General features: G+C 43.5%; 1 protein-coding gene across 2 annotated transcripts in view; it reads left to right on the plus strand.

Moving 5' to 3' along the window:
- The window catches only part of HYOU1 (hypoxia up-regulated 1), a gene marked incomplete at its 3' end in the record, with an annotated part of 94,290 nt that extends 75,353 nt beyond the window's left edge, over positions 1 to 18,937 (plus strand). For both annotated transcript variants that reach the window (XM_082274292.1, XM_082274293.1), the window contains 4 exons: positions 988 to 1,072; positions 2,479 to 2,728; positions 12,431 to 12,511; positions 18,355 to 18,937. In XM_082274292.1, the coding sequence (XP_082130418.1) occupies positions 988 to 1,072; positions 2,479 to 2,728; positions 12,431 to 12,511; positions 18,355 to 18,404 (466 nt within the window). The remainder of the gene's footprint in view (positions 1 to 987; positions 1,073 to 2,478; positions 2,729 to 12,430; positions 12,512 to 18,354) is intronic.
- Positions 18,938 to 23,327: the final 4,390 nt, after the last annotated feature.

Consider the following 23,327-nt stretch of genomic DNA (forward strand, 5'->3'; position numbering starts at 1 on the left):
CAAATGTCTTTTCACATGAAGATGGCAGTATTACCCGGGTGTCGGGTGTTAGGGATATGAAGAAACCCTTTGCCTTCTGACATACTGCAACAATAGGATTTTACAGGTTAAACCAAATCCATGTTTTTGTACCATGTTTGTTTTTGTTTCATGCTGAAAATGTATTTGAACTCGAAGTGAAGATTTGGTATGTTTATGGGGGGAAATTTAGAAATGTTTGCGCGTAAGCGGTACCTTTTTTAGAAAAAAAAAAAAAAAAAGTAGCGCTTTTTTTTTCTTTCTGGAGTTTGTTCTAGAAAATAGCAGTGCACTTCTGGTAGTGTGCGTAGGCACTCCTGGACATGTACAGTGCCATAGCTATACATCTCAGGAGATCTGGAGTGAGGTTTGGTAATGTCACTATTGTGCTGCTCAGTGTTCTTGCTGGAGGATCGGAGAGGAGTAAGCAAAAGCCCTGCCTCTACCAAGGTGGCATACACATGCAGAATAAAGCCTGTAGAGTCAGGCGTGGTAAGTTGGTAATTGGGAAAAGATCGGATGCAGGGTTTTTTTTTTTTTTTTTTTTATAGGTGTTTAATTTGGTAATTCTTTGTCATAATTGACCACTACAAGCATTTTTCCTTCCTGTCTAACAGCTGCTGAGACAGGTAATCGGCATACTGGTAGAGCATTGCTTTCTGAGTCGGCAAACTAATGCGCTTGCATTAAGAGAAGGAGCTGTATAGTATAACAATTAGACAATTTTGAAATCTTCAGTTTGCACCAAATTCTTTATTTTTTTTTTCTTTCAATTTACACCTATATTTTATAATTGAATGTCAAATGTAATGTGGACCTTACCTTAGTGAATCTTGCTACCTTCTGCCTCCTAATCTGCAAGACCTGTGGAGGAACATGGGACTTGCTCTGCATTGTTTCTTTGAATTACCTTCTTGCCATAATCTTCTTCCATAATCTTTCTCAATCTTTATGGCTTTACCCCCTTAGGACTGTCAAAAAGATCCCTGAAGATGAGCAGGTATTCACAGATGTTGAAATAAGCACTTTAGAAAAGCTCATCAGTGAGACATCGGTAAGAGAAGAGCAAATATTTTGAAGAATACACAGTGTATTTTGTATCAATGTGTTTTTACAGAGAAACCGGAGTGGCTTCTCCATGGCCACCAATTGCCATCATGTGTGCCCTAATCTGAGTTTGAGTGCTAGCTGCAGTGAAGTAACCCTAGTGCATAAGAACATTATATAACCTAAGAACAAGTGCATTGGGCTCCAAATATATTTATGTATATGATATGCAAATGCGTTGCATAGTTTAACATGTTTCAAGAGCATCAATTTTTATTTGCTTTACTAGTAGCCAGATTGACATCCGTTTTCAGTTAGTGCCATTGAAAGCAGTGAATAAAAGCAGAATTGACCCAGACAACAGCAAATGTGGTCTAGGAAGCACTGGTAATTGCAATGATTTACTACTTCCAGCCTGTGCCAATTCTGACAATCCTCTTCTACATGTAAAAAAAAAAAAAAATTTATTTTAGCTAGAAAACTCGGAACCCCCAAATATTATATATTTTAAGCCAAAGCCCTAGAGAATAAAATGGTGGACGTTGCATATTTTTGTTGCACGATATTTGTGCAGCAGTTCTTCAAATGCATTTTTTTTTTTTTTTTTTTTTAATGACAAAATACAATTTATTGAATTTGAATGCACATAAATACAATAGAATATAAAAATTTTTTGGGTAAAATATAAGACGTTACGCCAACTAAAAAGATACCAAACATGTCATCCTTTAAAATTGTATCTGCCCGTAAAACGGCATTTAAATTACAGTACCTAAACTTCCATAGGCAATAAAAGTCTCTACAAGTTTATAGTTGCACAGGAGGTATGGCGCTAAAATTATTGCTCTTGCTTTGACGTTCTTGGCAATACCTTACGTGTGTACCTTTAAAAGCCAGGTGGAGGCAGAAACCGGAAGTGATGAAATCCCTGTGTGCCCAGACCTGAATGCTTGTCGTCGATCGCATCTTTACCGGGCTCTTTGAGTGATGACTGACTGGTATATCACCCTTCCTGTCCATGGGCGTTTATAAACCTACAGCGGACAGGAAGTGGTTAATGTTAAATCTGAGTTTTAAACATTTACGTGCAGCCAGGTTTAGCACAATTTTTAGTGTTTTGGTCTCAACAGGTTTTTATGCTTCTGTATGAGTAAATAGGTATGCGGTGGGCTCAGAGGGGATGGTACGGTAACATATAGAAGTGAAAGCTCAGTGGTCCAGATAATGGGGCATAAAATGTGGATACAGATTCATTGTGAATTTCCTGCCACCCAGAGTTCCCATAATAAACATTCTCTGGCACTTTACCTACTGTAGCATAAGTACAGCTTGCTGTTTTTTAATACCAAGATTACATTTTTCTCTTTTCAATGGGTTTTCCTGATTTTGTAAAATTCTTTTGTGTATCAACAGGCATGGAAGAATGAAACTTTAGCAGAGCAAGCCAAGTTACCTGACACAGAAAAACCCATTTTATTATCCAAGGATATTGAGCAAAAGCTTGGAGCTCTTGACAGGGAGGTTCAGTACTTGTTGAACAAAGCCAAGTTTGCCAAACCTAAACCTAAACCCAAGCAAAAAAGTAATGCCACCGATTCAGATAATGGAAATGTGACGGACACCAAAGAAAAGGTTATTACCCCCAAAACAGAAGGTACAAATGGTGAGTGTTAGTGCTCTGCTACAGGCTATGAAATCTGAACTGCAAATAAACTTGTCCAACAGTAGAAAAGATTAATGAGTAAATATTGTCACGTGGCAGACAATTCAATGATCACACCCAGTGGGTTTTAATCGATATCAAAGCTTTTACTGAAACAGGACGCTATACTGAAACGGGACGCTATTCTGCAGACCTGCTCTTTAATAAAAGGACTGACCGTTCTGGTCAGCATATGAAGAGCTTAATAACTACTTTCCTACCTGCTCCGTTTTAACAATGGCAGCTGGTGGCATAGGATGTTTAGGGTTAAGATTTTTGTAAAAGGTTTATCATTTTTTTTTTCTACATGACCACTGGACAATTTACCACCCCCCTTTCATGACCAGGCCACATTTTTGGATACGGCACTGTTACTTTAACTGACAATTGCGTGGTCATGCAACGCTGTACCCAAATAAAATTTGTCTCTTTTCCCACAAATGGAGCTTGCTTTTGGAAATATTTGATCATCACAGCGTTTAATTTTCTCTGTCGCTCATTGACAGACGTAGTCTTCTTGATTCACAAGACCTGGGTTATGTTGTCTCCGCAGGAGCAGGACTAGGCAGAAAGAAAAAACGTTCTGGCTCCACCTTAGGGGCAGTCCCTGAGGGTATATCCTCCCTCTCTCTGCTACAAGGCATCAGTTTTTTTCTGTCTAGTCAGGAGTAAGGACCTAAGTTCCTTGCTGGGATCTTCTGGGTCCTGGCAAGATTTTTTTCTTAGAAAAAATATTTTTTAGGCAGTTTTCTTTAGTGTTTTTTTCCTGTGAGATCTTCAAGCAAATACGCCGGACTGGGTGACACTAGTGGTCACCCCAGCCGGCCTACGAGCGCGCGCAGACCATTGCATTGCGCTTGGTCGGCCGCGACACATTCAAGTAAGTATGCGGGGCCGGGCGACGGGCTGGATGTTGAGATCCAGTGGTCACCCCGGTTTCTGCCTACGAGCGCGTGCAAACCAGAGCTCCGCGCTGGGTCGTCCGCGATGGAGTCCCATTGGAGGGACTGACTTTGCAAGTTAAAAGTCTCACTTGGACGCCAGGAACCAGAGAGTCGAGGCGTCCGGAGTGGTCCACAACCCCCCACCCCGGGGGAGAGGGTATTGTGAAGAGAGGGTGCCTGTCGGTTCGGTATGGTGAGTAAACGTTCCCTTTTTTTCCTCGTTATGAGGCAGTATGAATTATGGGCCCCTCCATACATGGTCAGTATATATCTGACACTAAAAGTCCCCCTTGTAAATACAGTATGTGTTTGGTGGGAAGTGGACTTGGTTTGAGAGCTAACACTCTACCCAGCAGACTGTAGTATTACAGCAGACATAGGAGGTATAATCCTACCTTAATTGTAGTGTACCTCCTGCAGATCGATAAACCGCCACTTAGCAGAGATGCAGGTGGATGTGCTGGGAAAAACGATTTCGGCGGTCGTTTTTGCCGTAGACCAGGTGCATGTATGTCCTCAGGTCACGCCGGCCGCCATGTTTTTGGAGTCTATTGTCTCCTGTATGGGGGCGGCCATGTTTGATGAGCCCAGCTACCTCGTGGAGAGCTGGGAACGCCGGAAGGCGTACACAGGGGGCGGAGCCACGTCCTTCTACCCGGGAAAACGAACACCGCTCTTTCCAGTCTGTAAAAGACAGACGCTGACTGCAGTTGGTTGGAAACTTCTCTGCATCGGGTGGTGAGCCTTGGGGGTCCCTCTCTCTCTCTGTGGGGATCGAGAAGCAGGTACTCTGAGGGGCGCTATTGCGCTAGGGGGAGACACATAAAAAAAAAAAAGAGGTATTTTTTTGATTTAAAAAAAAAAAGAAAGTGTTTTGGTTTTTTCTGGCAGAGGTGTCCTGAATTAACATGGACCCTGCCACTCATGTATCTCCACCGGATCCCCTCGAGGTGTCTGCAGGATCCTCCAGCACCCCACTGACGGTTGAATCATTGTCAGCTATTATGGAAACTTTTGTGTCCCGGGTGGAAGTGGCTTGTCAGGGACAGGGCGCAAGAAAGCGACCCCCGCCTAACCCCTTATTATCTGAAACTTCGGATTCAGACTCTGAGCCTATTTCTGCAGTTGCAGGTACTTCATCTGGGATTGGTGTCTTGGGTACTGTCTCTTCAGACAGTGAGGAGGATGTTTCGGCATCAGCCATAGCCCGAGAGGAAGCGTTGGTAAACGCACTCATTGTATCTGTTCAAGAAACCTTAAGATTACAGGGTATTCCGTCGGAAATAGCTGAAACTGAAATCCCTTTTGGGACTAAAAAACGCATGAAAGTGGCGAAGGTTTTTCCATTGCCCAAATGTTTTGGCAATCCAATCAAAGAAGAATGGAGTCTGCCAAAACGCACTTCTGCTATTTCTAAACGCATTAACGGGCGTTATCCGTTTGAGGAAACCCTCATTAAGAAATGGACAGAACCACCTGTGGTGGATTCACCAATTGCTAGATTGAATAAAGCCACGGTTATTCCTTTAGAAGACGCTCCGTCTTTTAAAGATCCAGTGGATCGCAAGATAGAAGCTATGTCTCGCACCATGTTTTCCTTGATTGGATCAGCTTTCAGACCAATAATTGCTATTGGTCTGGTTTCGCAGACTGTAACTGAATGGACCAAGTGGTTACGCCGGGACTTAGAGGTCCCTCAGGCGGTATCAGATTACAGTTTGTGTGTGATGCGGCGTTAGACGCCACTCCATTATTGGCGCGAGCATCAGTTTCAGCAGTGGTTCTCAGGCGTACACTGTGGCTAAAAGGTTGGTTAGCTGACCAAGGTTCCAAAAAAGCATTGGCTAATATCCCCTTTTTAGGAGAGCGTCTATTTGGAGCCAACTTAGATGAGATCATTAAGGATCTCACGGGTGGAAAGAGCACCTTTTTACCGCAAAATGTTAAGGGTAAAGGAACTCGTCAAAGACGAGGGCCTTCTTTCTCTGCTCACAAAAAGTTTTTTCGTCCCGCGGGTGAAAAAATGAAGTCCTCCAAAGCTCCTTCAGGAGGCTTCAGGGGACGTTGGTCGGGCAAGCAAAAGCCCGCCCCCTCCAGACCTGAAGATAAATCGTCCAAAGCCTGAAGGTGCGCCCCCACCCATAACTGGGGTGGGGGGACGTCTTCGCCGGTTCCCGGATCCATGGCTTTCCAGAATCCCGGACAAGTGGGTTTGCGAAGTCATAAGGTCAGGGTACAAGATCGAGTTTCGATCTCTTCCACCGGCGCGATTCTTCCCTTCCAATATCCGACTATCCCCGGATCGTTTAGAAGATCTGCGGAGAGCAGTCACGGATTTACTACAACAAGGAGTGATAGTCCACGTTCCTTGGACAGAACGTTTTCAAGGGTTTTATTCAAACCTATTTACAATACCCAGGAAAGAGGGCAAAGTGCGTCCAATTCTGGACTTAAGGGCACTCAATTCCTTTCTCAACATAAGAAAATTCAAGATGGAATCCATTCGCACATTTCTACGCTTTTCCGTAGAAGAGAACCACTATCCGTTTGTGGCGTTACCTTTCGGTCTCGCCACGGCTCCTCGGGTCTTCACGAAGGTGTTGGCCCCAATGTTGGCACTACTGCGCCAAAGAGGCATATCGATTCTAGGTTACCTAGACGATCTCCTGCTTCATGCAGAGTCTCCTCAGACCCTGCTACAAAACATAGAAATTACTATAATTTCTTTACAGGAATTCGGGTGGCTGGTGAACCAGCAAAAGTCATTTCTGGTTCCCACCCAGAGGCTCGAATATCTGGGTCTAATTCTAGACAGTCAGGACAAGAGTTTTCCTTCTGGTAGGGAAACTCCGGAAGATTCAATCAGCAGTCCAGTTGTTACTATCCAACAGCTGGTCTTCTCTTCGAACTTGCATGAGGGTTCTGGGGTTGATGGTGGCTTCCTTCGAAGCAGTCCCATTTGCCCAGTCCCATACCCGAATTCTTCAGCAAGAGATTCTTCTCAGATGGAATCGGACAATCGGATCCGATTGAGCAAACAGACCAGAGAGTCTCTGGTCTGGTGGCTTCGGTCTCCGATGCTCAGCCAGGGAAAGTCATTTCTGCCAATCTATTGGACGATAGTGACCACGGATGCCAGTCTATCCGGATGGGGAGGAATTCTCGGTCAGTTATCTGTCCAGGGACTGTGGTCCCCGGAAGAATCCAGGTTGCCGATAAATGTATTGGAACTGAGAGCGATCAGACTTTGTCTGATTCACTGGACCGAGCAGCTCCAGGGCAGCCCGGTTCGGATCCAGTCGGACAACGCCACGGCCGTGGCTTATGTCAATCACCAGGGGGGCACCAAGAGTGTCCGAGCGGCCAAGGAAGTGGCTTGCATTCTTCACTGGGCGGAATGATTTGTTCCAGCGATCTCTGCGGTGTTCATTCCGGGGGTGGAAAATTGGCAGGCAGATTATCTCAGCCGTCAGACTCTGGATCAGGGGGAATGGTCCCACCATCCAGAAGTTTTCCACCAGTTGTGCCTACGTTGGGGCACCCCGGATGTGGATCTGTTGGCATCACGATTCAACAGGAAAGTTCAGAGATTCGTGGCTCGCTTCCGCGATCCTCTAGCAGAGACCGCAGACGCACTGATCGCCCCGTGGGGGCAATACCAGCTAATGTATGCCTTCCCTCCTCTCGGGTTACTGCCAAGACTTCTTCGCAGGATAGAGGAGGAAGGAATTCCAGTAATCCTGGTAGCTCCGGACTGGCCTCGCCGAGCTTGGTACGCCGACTTGGTCAGACTGGTGGCGGACGTCCCGTGGAGACTTCCTCTCAGGGAGGACCTACTGTCTCAGGGACCGATCTTCCATCCTGCTTTACGATCGCTGGCTTTAACGGCCTGGCTATTGAGACCCAGGTGCTGAAGGACAAGGGATTGTCCGCTTCAGTTATTCCTACTCTAGTTAAAGCAAGGAAAGCGACTTCCAGAAAGATTTATCATCGCAAATGGAAGTCCTACATTGCATGGTGTGAACCTCTGGGGTTCCGTCCACGGTCTTATTCGGTTAGTCGAATATTAGCTTTTCTGCAACAAGGGGTTGAGCAGAAACTGGCCCTGAGTACTATCAAGGGTCAGGTCTCAGCATTAGCTATCTTCTTTCAGAAGCCTTTGGCTACTCATTCCTTGGTGCGGAATTTCATCCAGGGGGTGCAACATCTGGCTCCGCCAGTGCGCGCGCCGTTACCACCCTGGGATCTTAATTTAGTATTGTCGGTTCTTCAGAAACCTCCCTTTGAAGATATTAGGGAGATTCCTCTACCTACGTTGTCCCAGAAGGTGGCCTTCTTGGTGGCTATTACTTCTGCACGCAGGGTGTCAGAACTGGCCGCCTTATCTTGTCGTTCCCCATATCTTGTCGTTCCCCATATCTGGTGGTTCATAGAGAGAAGGTGGTTCTTCGTCCGAACCCATCCTTCCTACCAAAAGTGGTTTCAGAATTTCATCAGAATGAAGAAATTTTATTACCTTCCCTGTGTCCTAAGCCCAGTCCTCCTCGGGAGTTTGCTTTACACTCCTTGGATGTGGTCCGGGCGATCAGGGTATACTTGAAAACGACACTCGTTTCGCAAGACGGATTCACTTTTTGTGATCCCGGATGGACCCAAAAAGGGGTTGCCTGCATCTGCCGCGACTATTTCCAAATGGATCAGACAGACGGTGGTACAGGCTTATTCTATTAAGGGTCGGGAGCCCCCATTCTCTGTTAAGGCGCACTCCACTCGGGCACTTAGTGCGTCATGAGCCTTTCGCCATCAGGCGTCAGTGGTCCAGGTGTGCAAGGCGGCTACCTGGTCGTCGGTGCATACCTTTACAAAACATTATAAAGTTGATGTAATGGCATCGTCTGATGCCTCGTTTGGCCGCAAGGTTTTGCAGGCCGCCATTTGAGGAGACCAGTGGTCTACCTCGAGGGTTTTTTTCCGTTGGAATTTTTCATTTGAGTCTCATTCTTTGTTTATAATGAGCCTTTAAAACTTCTAGTTTGGCACCGGTTGGGCCTTCTAAATTGGATTTTGATTTCGGTCAATCCCACCCCTCATTTGTGGCACTGCTTCTGGATGTCCCAGTTCTTGTGAATCAAGAAGACTACATCTGTCAATGAGCGACAGAGAAAATCGGATTTTTGTAAGATCTTACCGTAAAATCCTTTTCTCTTAAGCTCATTGACAGACGTAGTACCCGCCCCTCTATCATTGAGTTGGGTTGGGTTAAATTCTCTGTTGCTGCTTTGTGACAGAACTGATGCCTTGTAGCAGAGAGAGGGAGGATATACCCTCAGGGACTGCCCCTAAGGTGGAGCCAGAACGTTTTTTCTTTCTGCCTAGTCCTGCTCCTGCGGAGCAACATAACCCAGTTCTTGTGAATCAAGAAGACTACGTCTGTCAATGAGCTTAAGAGAAAAGGATTTTACGTTAAGATCTTACAAAAATCCGATTTTTTGCGCTCTAACCAAAAAAAACTATAATTTTGAAGAAATATATATATTTTTTGCTTTCTGCTAATAAACACATATACAAAAAAAAAAAAAAGTTAAAACCAACTACAGGGTTCGTACGGTCATGAAAAACCTGGGGAAAAGTCATGGAATTTTAAAATGGCAATTTCCAGGCCTGGAAAATTTTTTGGGGAAAATAATTTGACCCACAAAGTTTTTGGAAAAGTCTTGGTAATTTGTTTCACAATCACTGTATATTCGAATATGCAGAAAAGAGAGAAAGGTGCCACTTAGTGTAGCAGATGTAAATAATTTTATTCACTCATATTAAAAACTTACATGGAGGTAAGCGTCTATCTTCCTAGCTCGCCATCCTTCCTTGTCCACGGTGTTTCCGTCTCTGAGGCTGGCCAGCAGCTGGGAGATGACACTAGGAGACACTAGGAGAACCAATCAGGGGACTCAGTCAGATCGAAGCAGCGGTTAAGCGCATACCTCACTGGAGGGCTGCACGAACGTGATGACGCGGGCAGTAACAGGTTTCGGAGCATGCGTGAACTGATCCTTTAGACCCCTGAAGGAGTGGTGAATGCATTCTCCAAAACCCGTTACTTATTTTTTTTTTCTTTCTCCAATATATTCGAATATAGTTGATAATATTGGTTAAATTACAATAGTTACATAGACATTTCATGAAACATTAGATCATGAATATTTGCTTTAAGTCATGGAATTTTATTGGTAAAAATGTGTACGAACCCTGCAACTATTTTTATCAATGTAGACCAAAAATAAATAAAAAAAAAAAAAAAAAAAAAGGCGTATATTGATTGGTTTATTTGAACGTTGTAGCGTTTACAAAATATGGGATATACAGTATCTCACAAAAGTGAGTACATATTTTATTATATCTTTTCATGTGACAACACTGAAGAAATGACACTTTGCTACAATGTAAAGTAGTGAGTGTACAGCTTGTAGAACAGTGTAAATGTGCTGTCCCCTCAAAATAACACACAACCATTAATGTCTAAAGCGCTGGCAACAAAAGTGAGTACTAAAGTGTTTAAAATGTCCAAATTGGGCCCAAAGCGTCAATATTTTGTGTGGCCACCATTATTTTCCAGCACTGCTTTAACCCCCTCGGGCATGGAGTTCACCAGAGCTTCACAGGTTGCCACTGGAGTCCTCCAACTCCATGACGACATCATAGGGCTGGTGGATGTTAGAGACCTTGTGCTCCTCCACCTTCCGTTTGAGGATGCTCATCAGGGTTTAGGTCTGGAGACATGCTTGGCCAGTCCATAGCCTTTACCCTCAGCTTCTTTAGCAAGACGGTGGTCATCTTGGAGGTGTGTTTGGGGTTATGTTTGAATACTGTCCTGCGGCCCAGTCTCCGAAGAGAGGGGGATCATGCTCTGCTTCAGTATTTCACAGTACATGTTGGCATTCATGGTTCCCTCAATGAACTGTAGCTCCCCAGTGCTGGCAGCACTCATGCAGCCCCAGACCATGACACTCCCATCATCACACTTGGCTGTAGGCAAGACACATTTGTCTTTATACTCCTCACCTGGTAGCCACCACACACACTTGACACCATCTGAACCAAATAAGTTTATCTTGGTCTCATCAGACCACAGTACATGGTTCCAGCAATCCATGTCCTTAGTCTGCTTGTTTTCAGCAAACTCTTTGAGGGCTTTCTTGTGCATCATCTTTAGAAGAGGCTTCCTTCTGGGACGACAACCATGCAGACCAATTTGATGCAGTATGTGGCGTATGGTCTGAGCACTGACAGGTTGACTTCCCCACAACCTCTTCAACATCTGCAGCAATGCTGGCAGCACTCGTACGTCGATTTCCCAAAGACAACCTCCTGAATATGATGCTGAGCACGTGCCATTGACTACTTTGGTCGACCATAGCGAGGCCTGTTCTGAGAGAAACCTGTCCTGTTAAACCGCAGTATGGGCTTGGCCACCGTGCTGCAGCTCAGTTTCAGGGTGGTCTTATAGCCTAGGCCATCTTTATGTAGAGCATAAAGATCCTCAGAATTCTTTGCCATGAGGTGCCATGTTGAACTTGCAGTGACCAGTATGAGAGAGTGAGCAATGACACCAAATCCCACACCTGCTCCCCATTCACACCTGAAACTTTGTAACGCAAACAAGTCACGTGACACCAGGGAGGGAAAATGGCTAATTGGGCCCAATTTGGTCTTTTTCACTTAGGGGTGTACTCACTTTTGTGCCAGTGCTTTAGACCTAATGGTTGTGTTATTTGAGGGGACAGCAAATTTACACTGTTCTACAAGCTGTACACTCCCTAGTTTACATTGTAGCAAAGTAATTTCTTAGTGTTGTCACATGAAAAGATATACTAAAATATTTACAAAAATTTGAGGGGTGTACTCACTTTTTGTGAGATATTGTATACTGAAGTTTTTTTTTTTTTTTTTTTTTTTTTTTTTAACTAGTAATTACTGCAATCAGTAAATGCTTTGCGGGAACACAAAGATCATCCCCCTGTCAGAACGGAACCCCTGCCTTGTTTACATAGGCAGAGCTCCATTCTAAATCTTTGCCCGACGATTGACAGGTGCCCGCAGGCATTGAGTTCCCAACACCCGCAGATTGGCTTCTGCTGTGAATAATCGCAGTAGAAGCTGCCCACCGATGGCGCCCGTCCCCTGCAGACAGAAGTGCAGGATCACGTGTGTATTGTTACGTGATCCAGTGCAAAGCTGCCAACCTGTAGCAGTGAAATTGCTAGAGGGCAATCAGCAAGATTGCACAAAGCAGCCCAGAACCTCCTCTTCTGGAGTCCCCCGTTTGCGTGTTCGGCTCCTCCTCCTCAGTGTCTGCCCTCATAGCAAGTGCTTACTATAGGGACATTTGTGCAGGGTCGCTCCCAGGCTGGGCTGTGTCCCTCAACACACAGGATGGCTTCGGTCCGCCCCTGCTTTATGCCCTCTGGCTTTGACTGAACAGCAGCAGGAGCACGGTGGGCACAGAATAGAGATTGGGCTTGGGTAAGTATTTGGGGGGGGGGGGGGGGTTGTCGAGTATGGACATCTTTCACAGTGGATGTTCTACAGCATTTGTCTATGGGGAAGCTGCATCCTGCATACCACCTCTGTGTCAGACTGTTGAGACAGTATTTTATACAAATCCCTGTAAGACTGCATGACCTTTAGCTTTCTTCTAATTATCTATGCATTCTCTTTCCAGACCAACCAAAAGACCCGGAGCCAGCACAAGAACCTCCTGTGGTAGAAGAGAAGGTTCTAGAGTTAGCAGGTTCAGAAACAGGTACAATTAGTCATGATGTGAATCTGATTGTGTATTTTAAATAGTTTTGTCATGTGCTGTACCACTACACCTTTTGTCATGTGCTGTACCACTACACCTTTTGTCATGTGCTGTACCACTACACCTTTTGTCATGTGCTGTACCACTACACCTTTTTGGCCCCATGCACACTGGGGCTCTTTTAAACTCTTCTCCTGTCAGGAGAAAATCTGCTTCAAAAACATGATTAAGCGATAGTTTTGCAAATGCGTTGAGTGTTAAGGGATTGGGCATTCATTTCAGTGACCAGAATATTTTAATTCTGGCCACTGAAATGAATAAACGCTCAAGTGATGGAACGCCTAGCATTTCAACCAAAATGCTCCTTACTCCTGCATGGGCACAAACTTATGTAGAGGTGTTTAGAGGTAGGAAAAGGTCAAGCTCCTTTAAATCGGGCGTTTTTGAACTGCAGTGTGCATGAGGCCATAAGGGAGTACTCATTCGGGGCAAAGTGACAGTGTCTGATAAACCTCCCACCTTCAATGTATATGCATTCATCCACACAGTCTCTCCACTGCATTACCCTGGCTAATACCTGGTGTTAAAGCCCATCTGAATAAATGACCTTCTGAGAGTGTTTGTTTGGATTAGATGCTTATACCCCAGCATTATCACATGGAGGGGGGCCCCATACCTGGAACCCCTGTTCAGACTGATAGCTCACTCCTCCAGCAAGCTATACTTATCAACCCTCACTCTTTCATCACATTCCTGTTCTATCGGAAGACACTGTAATTTTGCCTTAATTGTTGTCTCTTGTTGCTTTGTAGCCTGGAATGAAGTCAGTTTGTTTTATTCAGCTGTATTTACTAACCTAAATCCTTCACTTGCATGTTCTAACAATGTCAGAAAAAATAAAAATTAAAAAAAACCTAAAACCCTGAGTTGGAAAGGATCACCCCCCCCCCCCCCCCTCTGAAAAATGACTTGTAAACTCAGTCAGGTGTAGCTAATCACCTCCTCAATGGCACATAGTAATTTGACTTTTAACTGTGATCAGCTGTGGTCGTTTTTATTAGCTCAGCATGAAAAGAGCTTTCCTGGAGCATTTCAGTCCCTGATATTGAGACTGAAGCAAACGATCAACTATGGGCGGCAAGGCATGGTCAAAAGATTCCTGGGATAAAGTTGTGGGCAGGCAGTCAGAAGATGGATAAAAAAAAAAAAATTCAAAGGCTTAATCAATGCCTAGAAGCACAGAAGTTTATTAGGTGGAGGGTATTTGGTACAATTCAGACCCTCCCTGGATCAGGACATGGCTCCATACTGGATGAATGAGCCAGGAGCAAACTGATCAGAGAGCCTACCAAGAGGCCTACAGCAACTCTGAAGCAGTTGCAGGAACTTGACAGAGTGTTTTTGTGCATGTGAAAACAATATCACAAATTCTCAACAAATGTGACTTGTATGGGAGGGTTACTAGAAAGAAGCCACTCCTCGAAGGCCACATGCAGTCACGACTGAGCTTTGCCAAAATGCACCTTGACCATTCTGATGCCACTTGGAAAAAGGTGTTCTGGTCAAATGAGACTATAAAATTGAATTATTTTGGCCTCAACACCAAACAATGTCTGGCGGAAATCCAATATAGCTCACCATCCAAATAACACCATTCCTACAGTAAATCATGGAGGTGGAACAATCTGGTTAGGGGGGTGTTGCTCTGCAGCCGGGACTGGAGCACTTGTCAGGATCGAAGGAAAAATGAATGGGGCAAAATATTGGCAAAATCTTGAAGAAAATATGCTGCCCTCTGCCAGAAAGTTTGTCAATAAGGTTTGCCTTCCAGCATGACAGTGACCCAAAGAACACAGCAAAAATGACCACACAGTGGGTAGAGGAGAAAGGGTGTATGTCCTTGCATGGCCTAGTCAGCGCCCAGACTTAAACCCCATTTGAAAATCTTTGGAATGATTCAAAATTGATGGTGAGTGAGCGTTGACTGCAGTCTTCAACTGAACTTGTGCAGTTCTGCAAAGAAGAGTGGGCAAATATTGCAAATTCAAGATGTGCAGAGTTGGTATAGACCTGTTCCAACAGGCTAAAGGCTGTAATTAAAGCAAAAGGTGGTTCTACAAAATACAGGGGGTGATCCTTTTTTTTTTTTTTTTCTTCCCCCAACTCAGTGATTCTATTTTTGAATTTGACTTTTTTTCTGACATGTTGGTGTTCTATCTTTTACCTATGTTGTACAAATACAGCTGAATAAAACAGAAACACTGCCTTTCTTCATTTCAGGCTGCAAAGCAACAAAATGTGATTTCTTTCGTTCATTGGTAGACACAGCTCCTGATTCTTCTTAACCATTGGGTTATACTGCCCCCTACAGGAATAGTCAGTACTAGACAGGAAAAAGCTTGAATATGCCTATAGGCAGTTCCTGGGGGTATACACCCACGCTATAGGCACTCAATTTTTTTCTTTTTCTGCCTAGTCAGCAGTAAGAACCTAGTTCCTTCCTGGGATCCCTGGTCCTGGCAATTTTTTTACTTTTTAAATAGATTTTTTCCTGTCTTTGTTTTTGTTCTTGTGAGAATCTATTAACTGCTGGCCTGGGCGATGGACTGGATAATCTAGATCCAGAGGGTCCTGCCAGTCTGGCGAGCGCAGGTCTCAGCTCTGCTCTAGGTCGGCCGGGACATAGCCCCACCGGATGGGGGCTGGACTGCAAGTTAAACATCTCGCGAGGTCCCATACGACCTGGCCTTGGCCTGAGTCACAGCGTTCCTCCTGGCCGACAGCCACCCACATCCCGATGGAGCGATGGTCTGTCAGAAGCCGTGCCCATCCTGTTCCCAGTATGGTAAGTAGCTGTCAGCCCCTCTACCCCTGGAGGGTTTTTTGGGTGAACGTGGGCCCTTCCCTGGGAAGGTGGTACTCCCAAGTTCCCCCCAGCCCTCTAAAAATTTGGTGGTCATTATGGGTCTTCAGGCCCCCCCTCACTAGGTGAAGTTATGAGCTGGCTTTTGCCACATGCTCTTAAGGGGAGCTTGTTGGAATTGCTGCTGACCGGGTTTTTCCTGGTGCACAACGGGGAGTTGAGCAGGGTTCAGGGCAGGGATGGCCTCCCTTTTTTAACCACTTTAAGACCGCCCGCCGCACATTTGCTGTGGCAGGCAGCCTCTCCTGTTCAAAAAGACGTAACCCTACGTCAGTCGCATGTCAGGGGCGCACTCTTGCTCCCACCCCCACTAGACAGCGGGGATGCCGATGCACGGGGCCGCGGTTGTTGCTGGGCACCCACGTGTTGTAAACACAGCCGATTGTTCTCTCTGAAATCAGATCTAGGATCACAGGTCTCTGTGGTCATTTCACAAGTCCCTCCCCATAAAGTTATTACTCCCCTAGGCTCACTTAACCCTTTGATCACCCCTAGGTTAACCCCTTCCTTGCCAATGTCATTACAGTAACAATGCATATTTTTAGCACTGAATTACTGTAGTAATGTCACTGGTCCCCCCCCCCCCCTAAAGTGTCAAATGTCAGGAGTCCAATCTGTCTGCCGCAATGTCGCAGTTCCGCTAAAAATCGCAGATCGCTGCCATTACTAGTATAAATAAATGACAACATTCCCCTAGTTTGTAGACGTGATAACTTTTGTGCAAACCAATCAAAATACACTTTTTTTTTTTTTTTTTTTTCTTGTTTATAGCGCAAAAAGTAAAAATCGCTGATCAAATGCCACCAAAAGAAAGATCTACTTGTGGGGGAAATAATGGCAACAATTTTTTATTTCGGTACAGCATCGCACAACTGGGCAATTTTCGCTAAAGTAACGCAGTGCCAAATCGCAAAAAGTGGGCCTGGTCATTAACCACTTCTGGACCGGAAGGATTTGTCCCCTTAATGACCAGGCCATATTTTGCGATTCGGCACAGTTACTTTAACGGACAATTGCGCGGTCGTGCGATGCTGTGGTACCTAAATAAAACCTATGTCTTTTTTTCCCACAAATGGAGTTTTCTTTTGGTGGTATTTCATCACCTGTGCTATTTTAACTTTTTGCGCTATAAACAAAGAGCGACAATTCTGAAAAAAAAACAATATTTTTTTTTTTCCTCTGAGACTGCGACATTGTGGTGGACAGATCGGACCCCTGACTGACATTTGACACTTGGGAGGACCAGTGATATTACTACAGTAACCAGTGCTAAAAATATGCACTGTTACTGTAATAATGACACTGGGTGATCAAGGGGTTAAATGTGTACCTAGGGGCGTGTTTCTCACTGTGGGGGGTGGGCATGGCTTGTGGAATGACCATAGAGACATGTGATCCTATATAGAAGGATCACAGGGGCTCTGTGATCATTCCAGGGAGAATGGTCAGTTGTGTTTACAATAGCTGACCGGTCGTTCTCTCTCAGCGGGGAGCGATCGCAGGTGTCAGGCGGCAATCGAAGCTGCCTGCCCCTTGCATTGGCTTCCCCGCTGACAAGCGGGGGGCAGGAGCGTGCGCTCACCCCCTAGCTGCAGGCGCGCGGCCGTTGTAGATCTACTTCAGTTTGACTGGGAGAGCCACACTGCCGCAGCAAAAAGGTGGCGTGTGGTCGGCAACTGGTTAAGGGGGCAAATCCTTCCGGCCCTGAAGTGGTTAGGGGGGGCTATTTCCTATTGTGTGGGCCTCTATGGAGGGGCTCGGATGGTGACCCCCCCCCCTTCTTTTTTTTTTTTTTGCGGTGTCCAGTAGGTAATCCGTGGACCCTGGGTCGGCGTCCCCCTTTTCGGTCAGTCACATTCACCCCATGCAGGGTGTCGGAGCTGGAAACGTTTTGTCATTCACCTTACCAGTTGGTTTACAGAGCTAGAGTGGTTCTTCCTCCCTGTCTGTTGTTCCTTCCAAAGGTCTTCTTTGATTTCCATTTTAATTAGGACATTGTGTTGTCTTCCCAATGTCCCAGGCCTAAACATCCTAAGGAAATTGCCCGAACCACAGCCAGGGAATGCAGAGCAATCGGGCTCAGACAATGATTCAGGCCTATTCAATTAGGGGGTCAGGTTCCTCCTTTCCCTGTTAGTGCCTCCTGGGTCTTCTGTCATCAGTGATGCAGGTTTGCAAGGCGGCCATCTGGTCGTCTGTGCACATTTTTACAAAGTTTTATAAAGGGGATGTGTTGGCATCTACTGATGCTTCTTTTGGCAACTAGGTTTTGCAAGCTGCTGTTTAGAGGACCTGGTCCTCTTTGAGGGTGTATTTTTTTTTTTTTTTTCTTCGGTGAGCTCCAGTTATTTTGGTTGAGCTCCATGTTGCCTGGTTGGCTATGGTTAGCCTTCGGAATTTTCTTCTGCGGCTTTCCCACCTCTTATGTTTAACACTGCTTTGGGATGTCCCAATGGTTAAGAAGCCTTGGGAGCTGTGTTGGTCAATGAATGAAAGAGAAAATGGTATTTTTGACTTACTGTAAAAAGCATTTCTCTGATTTCCATTGACAGACACAGCACCCACCCCTCTGTGGAGTTGGCTTTCTTCTGACACTGCTTATAACAAAACTGAGTGCCTAAGTGTGGGTGTATACGCCCTGGGACTGCCCATAGGCATAGTCAAGTTTTTTTCTGCCTAGTGTCCTCTCCTGATTCTTAACCACCGGGTTATACTGCCCCCTACAGGAGTAGGTGTGCGTCAATGAACTTCAGGGAAATGGATTTTACGGTAATTCAAAAATAGTTTTTTAAAGGGAGTTCTTTCATACCAACTGTATATTGTGTAGGAACTTGCTATTATACTAACTTTTATTACATGGGTTTTGTTAGAAATAAAAACAGTTTTCAAGATCCTTTAAAAGTCTTATTTGCTTTAACAGGTTCTGAAACAGAGCAATCTTCAGATGAGAAGCCGAAGACTGAATTATAATTGTATTACCTTCTCGTCCATTGATGGCGCTTCATATTTATTGACATTACTTTTTGTAATGGACCCAGACTGTTCCATACCAACTGAACTGTTTGTTTTTTCGTTTCATTTTCTCTCAAAACGGAAAACCAGATGTAAATATCTGTCCTGCCAGATCACCATTTAGGGGGGAAGGGGGTGTGTATGTGCGCGCTTTATTTAACTGTGAATGTATAAAAGGGTACTGAACATCCTCCTCGAAGAACGACGGAGCCACCAACAGACGCCAATCATTCTACCAAATCTTCCTTTCTGTAAAGGCCAATTTATAATTTATTTCAATTCTACCTTTTGCTCTAGATTTGTAGTCCCATCTCCTCAGTACAAATTTACAGTACGTGAAGTGTTACAGATGTGGTAATCCAATGAAAAATCTAGAGAGATTTGCTTTCATGATGGTTTTCTTTAAATGATTACTGTATTTGTAGTTTAATATTACTAATGTCGAATACTGGACATGCAACGCCCTTCAGGATATCAAGAACTTGGGGGGGGGGGGGGGGGATATTATTAGGGATATTATTAAAAAAAATAAATGTTTTCCACAGTTTTTTCCTAGGTTATAATCCTTTAAACATAACCGTTATCTTGCTTGAAGGTTTGTGTCTTTGGGGTGGAACTCCCTGGTAAATGGTCCTATTGGAACTGAATGTGTGAACTGTGAGACTTGATACAGATAATTCTGTGGTACATAACCACATAGCCAGGCAGATGAAACCACTATTTCAGCATTGCTGATTCCTGTTTAACCTGCCTTCTCCGCGCACTGTAAACCAGCAGTGTAATGCTGCTAATTAACCTGTCTGCCATTTCTGCTTTCTGTTCAAATGTCCAAAAAGCAAACGGTCACCTGCATTGCTATGCAGTATAGTGGAAGAAATGTCTGGTAAGGCTGGTCGAACAGAATTGCAGATCTACTGGCAAGAAGTATGTGTAACACACACACACACACACACACACACACACACACACACACACACACACACACTTTTAACTGTTCATTTTACTGTTTGCCTAGCATTCCGCTTTAAAAAGCTTCTTCAAGAAAGATTTCTTCATAGTTGATGGATGCTAAAGGGGAATCTTATGATCCACACCTACCCTGCACATTTCTCTTTTTAATATGCAGACATATATGAAGTGTTGCCCAGTATTTTACACACATCAGTCTCTTTGCATCTATTAACTCTGAAGTCCGTAGGCTTTCCCAGTGGAGCTGCTTTGCTTGTAGCATCTAAAGCATTCCTGCCATGATGCAGCTGATGCTAAAGATGGGTTGCACTAGCATGCACGGGATTTTATCAAAACAGTGTGACACTGAACAACCTGCTTCTATGAGTTTAGCTCTTTCTTGTACAATCTTTAAATATCTTCAGTTATTTAACATTTGAAATTTGTGTGCGTCAGCTAGTGTGTATGTAGAGAAGATACTAAAGTGCTTTTGGTTTCCGAATTTAAGGCCTTTTATATTTTGGTTGAGGTGGATGTTTAGCTGGATTATATGTATGATGAATATATTGTGGACTCCATTACCATAAAATTGGTCAATTCAATGTTGAACACAAGTATCCATACTAATTGACACTGGGGGATATTAATAAAAAGTGCCTGAGACAAACTAGAGTGCACACTTTTTATTAATTCCACTGAGATTGTGGAAGATGTATTAAGGCTCAATTCTCGAAGCTGACTAGCAAGGATGAGGATTATTTATTTTTAAAAAGAGTGAATATTCTTTGAGGATTATTTATTTTTAAAAAGAGTGAATATTCTTTTAAGCTGAGTTGTAATGAGATTTGAGAATTGGTCTCCATAGTTAAAAAAAGATCCTGATCCCTGTGTTAAAACAAAAGTAAACCATCCTATCCCTTATCTGCCAAGGATGGTGCCAGTGGTCTCTATTCAGATTTGCGGTTTCCTTAGTGCTGCACATCTGACCAGCTATGACACCAACCTTTTGTGGGCAGTATTGGTTTGTTTAAAGTTATAAATTCATGTTCTATAAAGGTTAATAAATCCTTAAACTTTCTTTTGGGAAATGGTACATTGGTCAGTTAATTTCCACCTGAAATGTTTGTGAATTTTTGTTAACTTCTGTTCAGTGTTCACGCAATTGTCATTGAGTATGGACACCTGTGATGTGTGATTATATTTTTTTGTGTGCAAAAATGTCATACCGTCCGTTAAATTCTGTAAAGCTGCAAACCATAGCTGGTCAATTTCCTTCAAAAATCCATTTTATAGTTCATGTAATATTTATGTAGAATCATCTGAGGGCTTTTGCCTACTGACTGGCTTCATCTTTAGCAAAAAAACTGCTCTGCAAAAGAGTGCAGAAGCCTTACAGTAAACCTGCCAAGTTATTAAACTGGTAACCTAAATAAAATAGACTCCTTTAACCAGAGTTCTAGGTGTGTACAATATATATAATCACAATTTTGACCCAATTATGCATTGATCAAAAAATCACAATGTATTTAGTATACATGTCCTACAGTGTAGCCTAATGATGTCAGTTCAACACTGAGATGTTACTGACAGGAGAATAGCAGAGATGAACTTGTGGGTGTTCTGCTGATCCTGCATTGTCTAGTTAGCTGTGTTTACTAGTGTTGAAAAATATCACCGCACAGTGTTGTGTGGCAGTTTGAGTCCTTAAAGGCCCCAGTCCCACCCCCCCCCCCCCCCCATGGCGGTGCATATATAGTACTACTGTATACCTGCCACGGTAAAAAAAAAAAAAAAAACTCTGTGGTATGGTTGCCACCTGTGGTTTTATGTTGTGGCGCTGGGTCTGCAGCTTTTCACTGAAAATCTGTTCTATTTATCAAAGCACAGGCCTGTTGTGGGGGGGGGGGGGGGTTCCCTTTTGATGTGTGCAATATGTGTCAATGGTTTTTCAGTTGAAAAGTAAACAGTACAACTGAAACAAACCACTAAATACATTACAAATTTATATGTAAAGGATTTTATTCCACAAGTTGCTATGTTTGGGAAACTTAACCAAGCCTGAGATATTTAGAACGCTGATAGCATCATGAAGAGTGATATTTTGTAAAAGATTGCTTCTTGTCTAGCCATTCCATAGGGATTTTTCACACCAAAAAAAAAAATTGGGCCAGCAAGAATATTTCACCAGTTCGCTTCCAGCTGTCATTTGTGCAGTGAGTTAAAATTCTGACTAGCTACTTTGGGTAAGAAGAATTATTAAGACTTATTAACTTTTCTTGCATAAGCCTCATAGAATACTGCTAGTTGCCAGGTCTGGCCAAACATGTCAACTAATGTAGTACAATGTATTAAAGAAAATCACTGATTTTTAATTTTCATGTGCAGATACAGGAACATTCTTAATTGTAACTTTTCAAACTTTCATATGGTGTGTGTACTAAAGCAAATGTATGTGGAGGGCCATGTTTACACCCATGGGAATGCGCAGGTTTTGCATGCATCCCTAAGCAGGTAGTCCTACAGATGCCAATTGGGACACAATGGCTGCATGGATATAGCCACTGCTACCAATTCAATATCCACCTGGTTACAAATTGGGAGCAGAGGATGTGTCTGTGTAGCTGCTGCTTCCCCAATTGCCATCAATGGGACTGCATGCATGGAAAACCTCTGCACCCCTCATGTTGGTAAAGACGGCCCTCCATGGGCATGCGCTGTAGTATGCGTGGTGTAAATAAGGCTGTAGCATAACTTTCTTTACAAAACCTATATAATCAATTTCCAAGGGAAAGGAGTTCTATAATGCAGTCTCTGCTTATCTCAACAAGCAACACCTTGTCTTATTACAGTGTATTTATATATGTTACATTATATACAGCAGTAACTGATGCTTTTTATTCATTAGGTCTGCTTACATGCTTTAATGTTAGTTTACAAAATGGTAGGTACTTTAATCTATGAAAGTACATTTTCTTTTTACTATAACCAGCACCATGGTAATGGTGTCCTATGAAGGTGTGTGCTTGCTACCATATTGCGGTTACTTCCATGACACCACCATAATCCCGGGCAAAACAAAGTACCTGTAGAGTTCACCACATTGACAGAAATTTTGTTTGCAGCCCTGCCGATTTCATTGCAATTAAATCAAATTTCAAATGTGTTCAGACATCACAAAGTTTAAACACAAGGAGAAGGACTTGAAGCCATGTGACTAATTCAAATATAATGGGACATGTTTTTGAGAATTAAAGTCCTTATTCTGTGGTGTTAGCTTTTGTCAATTGAGCCTATTGTCTCCATTTTTATACTATCCTGAAGTTTACTTCAAAATATCATGCATTTTAGTTTTGTAATTTTTAACTGATAACCCCACACATTTTATAACTTATGGTAAACTTGTCACTATAGTGAGTATATTATGCTGACATAACTTTCTAAGAGGGTCAGAAAATCCTCTCTTAGTACATCTTGGGAGCTTGCAAACCCAGGAACCTGTTTTATTTCCTTTTGGAGAGAAGTTGGTAGCTTCAGCATGCACCCCATTTATAGACCCTAGAGGGAATATGTTTTTGGGTTTGGAGCTCTAAAGTCTTTCCATCATGTTCCTCACGGTCTCTGAAGCATTTCAAGAAGGATTTTTATTATGAATTGTAGTCTCTGTAACCCAATAGTTGTGGTATTTAAGAATAACAAAAAATAGTGATTGATTTGCCTAAAGTTTCTAGTCCACTGGTAATGGTTTGCATTGTGTTCCTTCATCAATTTCAATTATGCTTTGAAACAGGTTTGTTCTGTTGCTTTAATATTTCCAACTGAGGTTTATATAGTGCCTAAGCAGGGTCTACCTCATATTTAGTCTATAGTGCTGGCTTTGTTTTACTAAATATGTTTTTTTTTTTTTTATGGTAAATGACAGCTTTGCAGTTGTCC

This window comes from Pelophylax lessonae (genome assembly GCF_965119305.1).
Source record: "Pelophylax lessonae genome assembly, chromosome: 12".
NCBI lineage: Eukaryota > Metazoa > Chordata > Amphibia > Anura > Ranidae > Pelophylax > Pelophylax lessonae.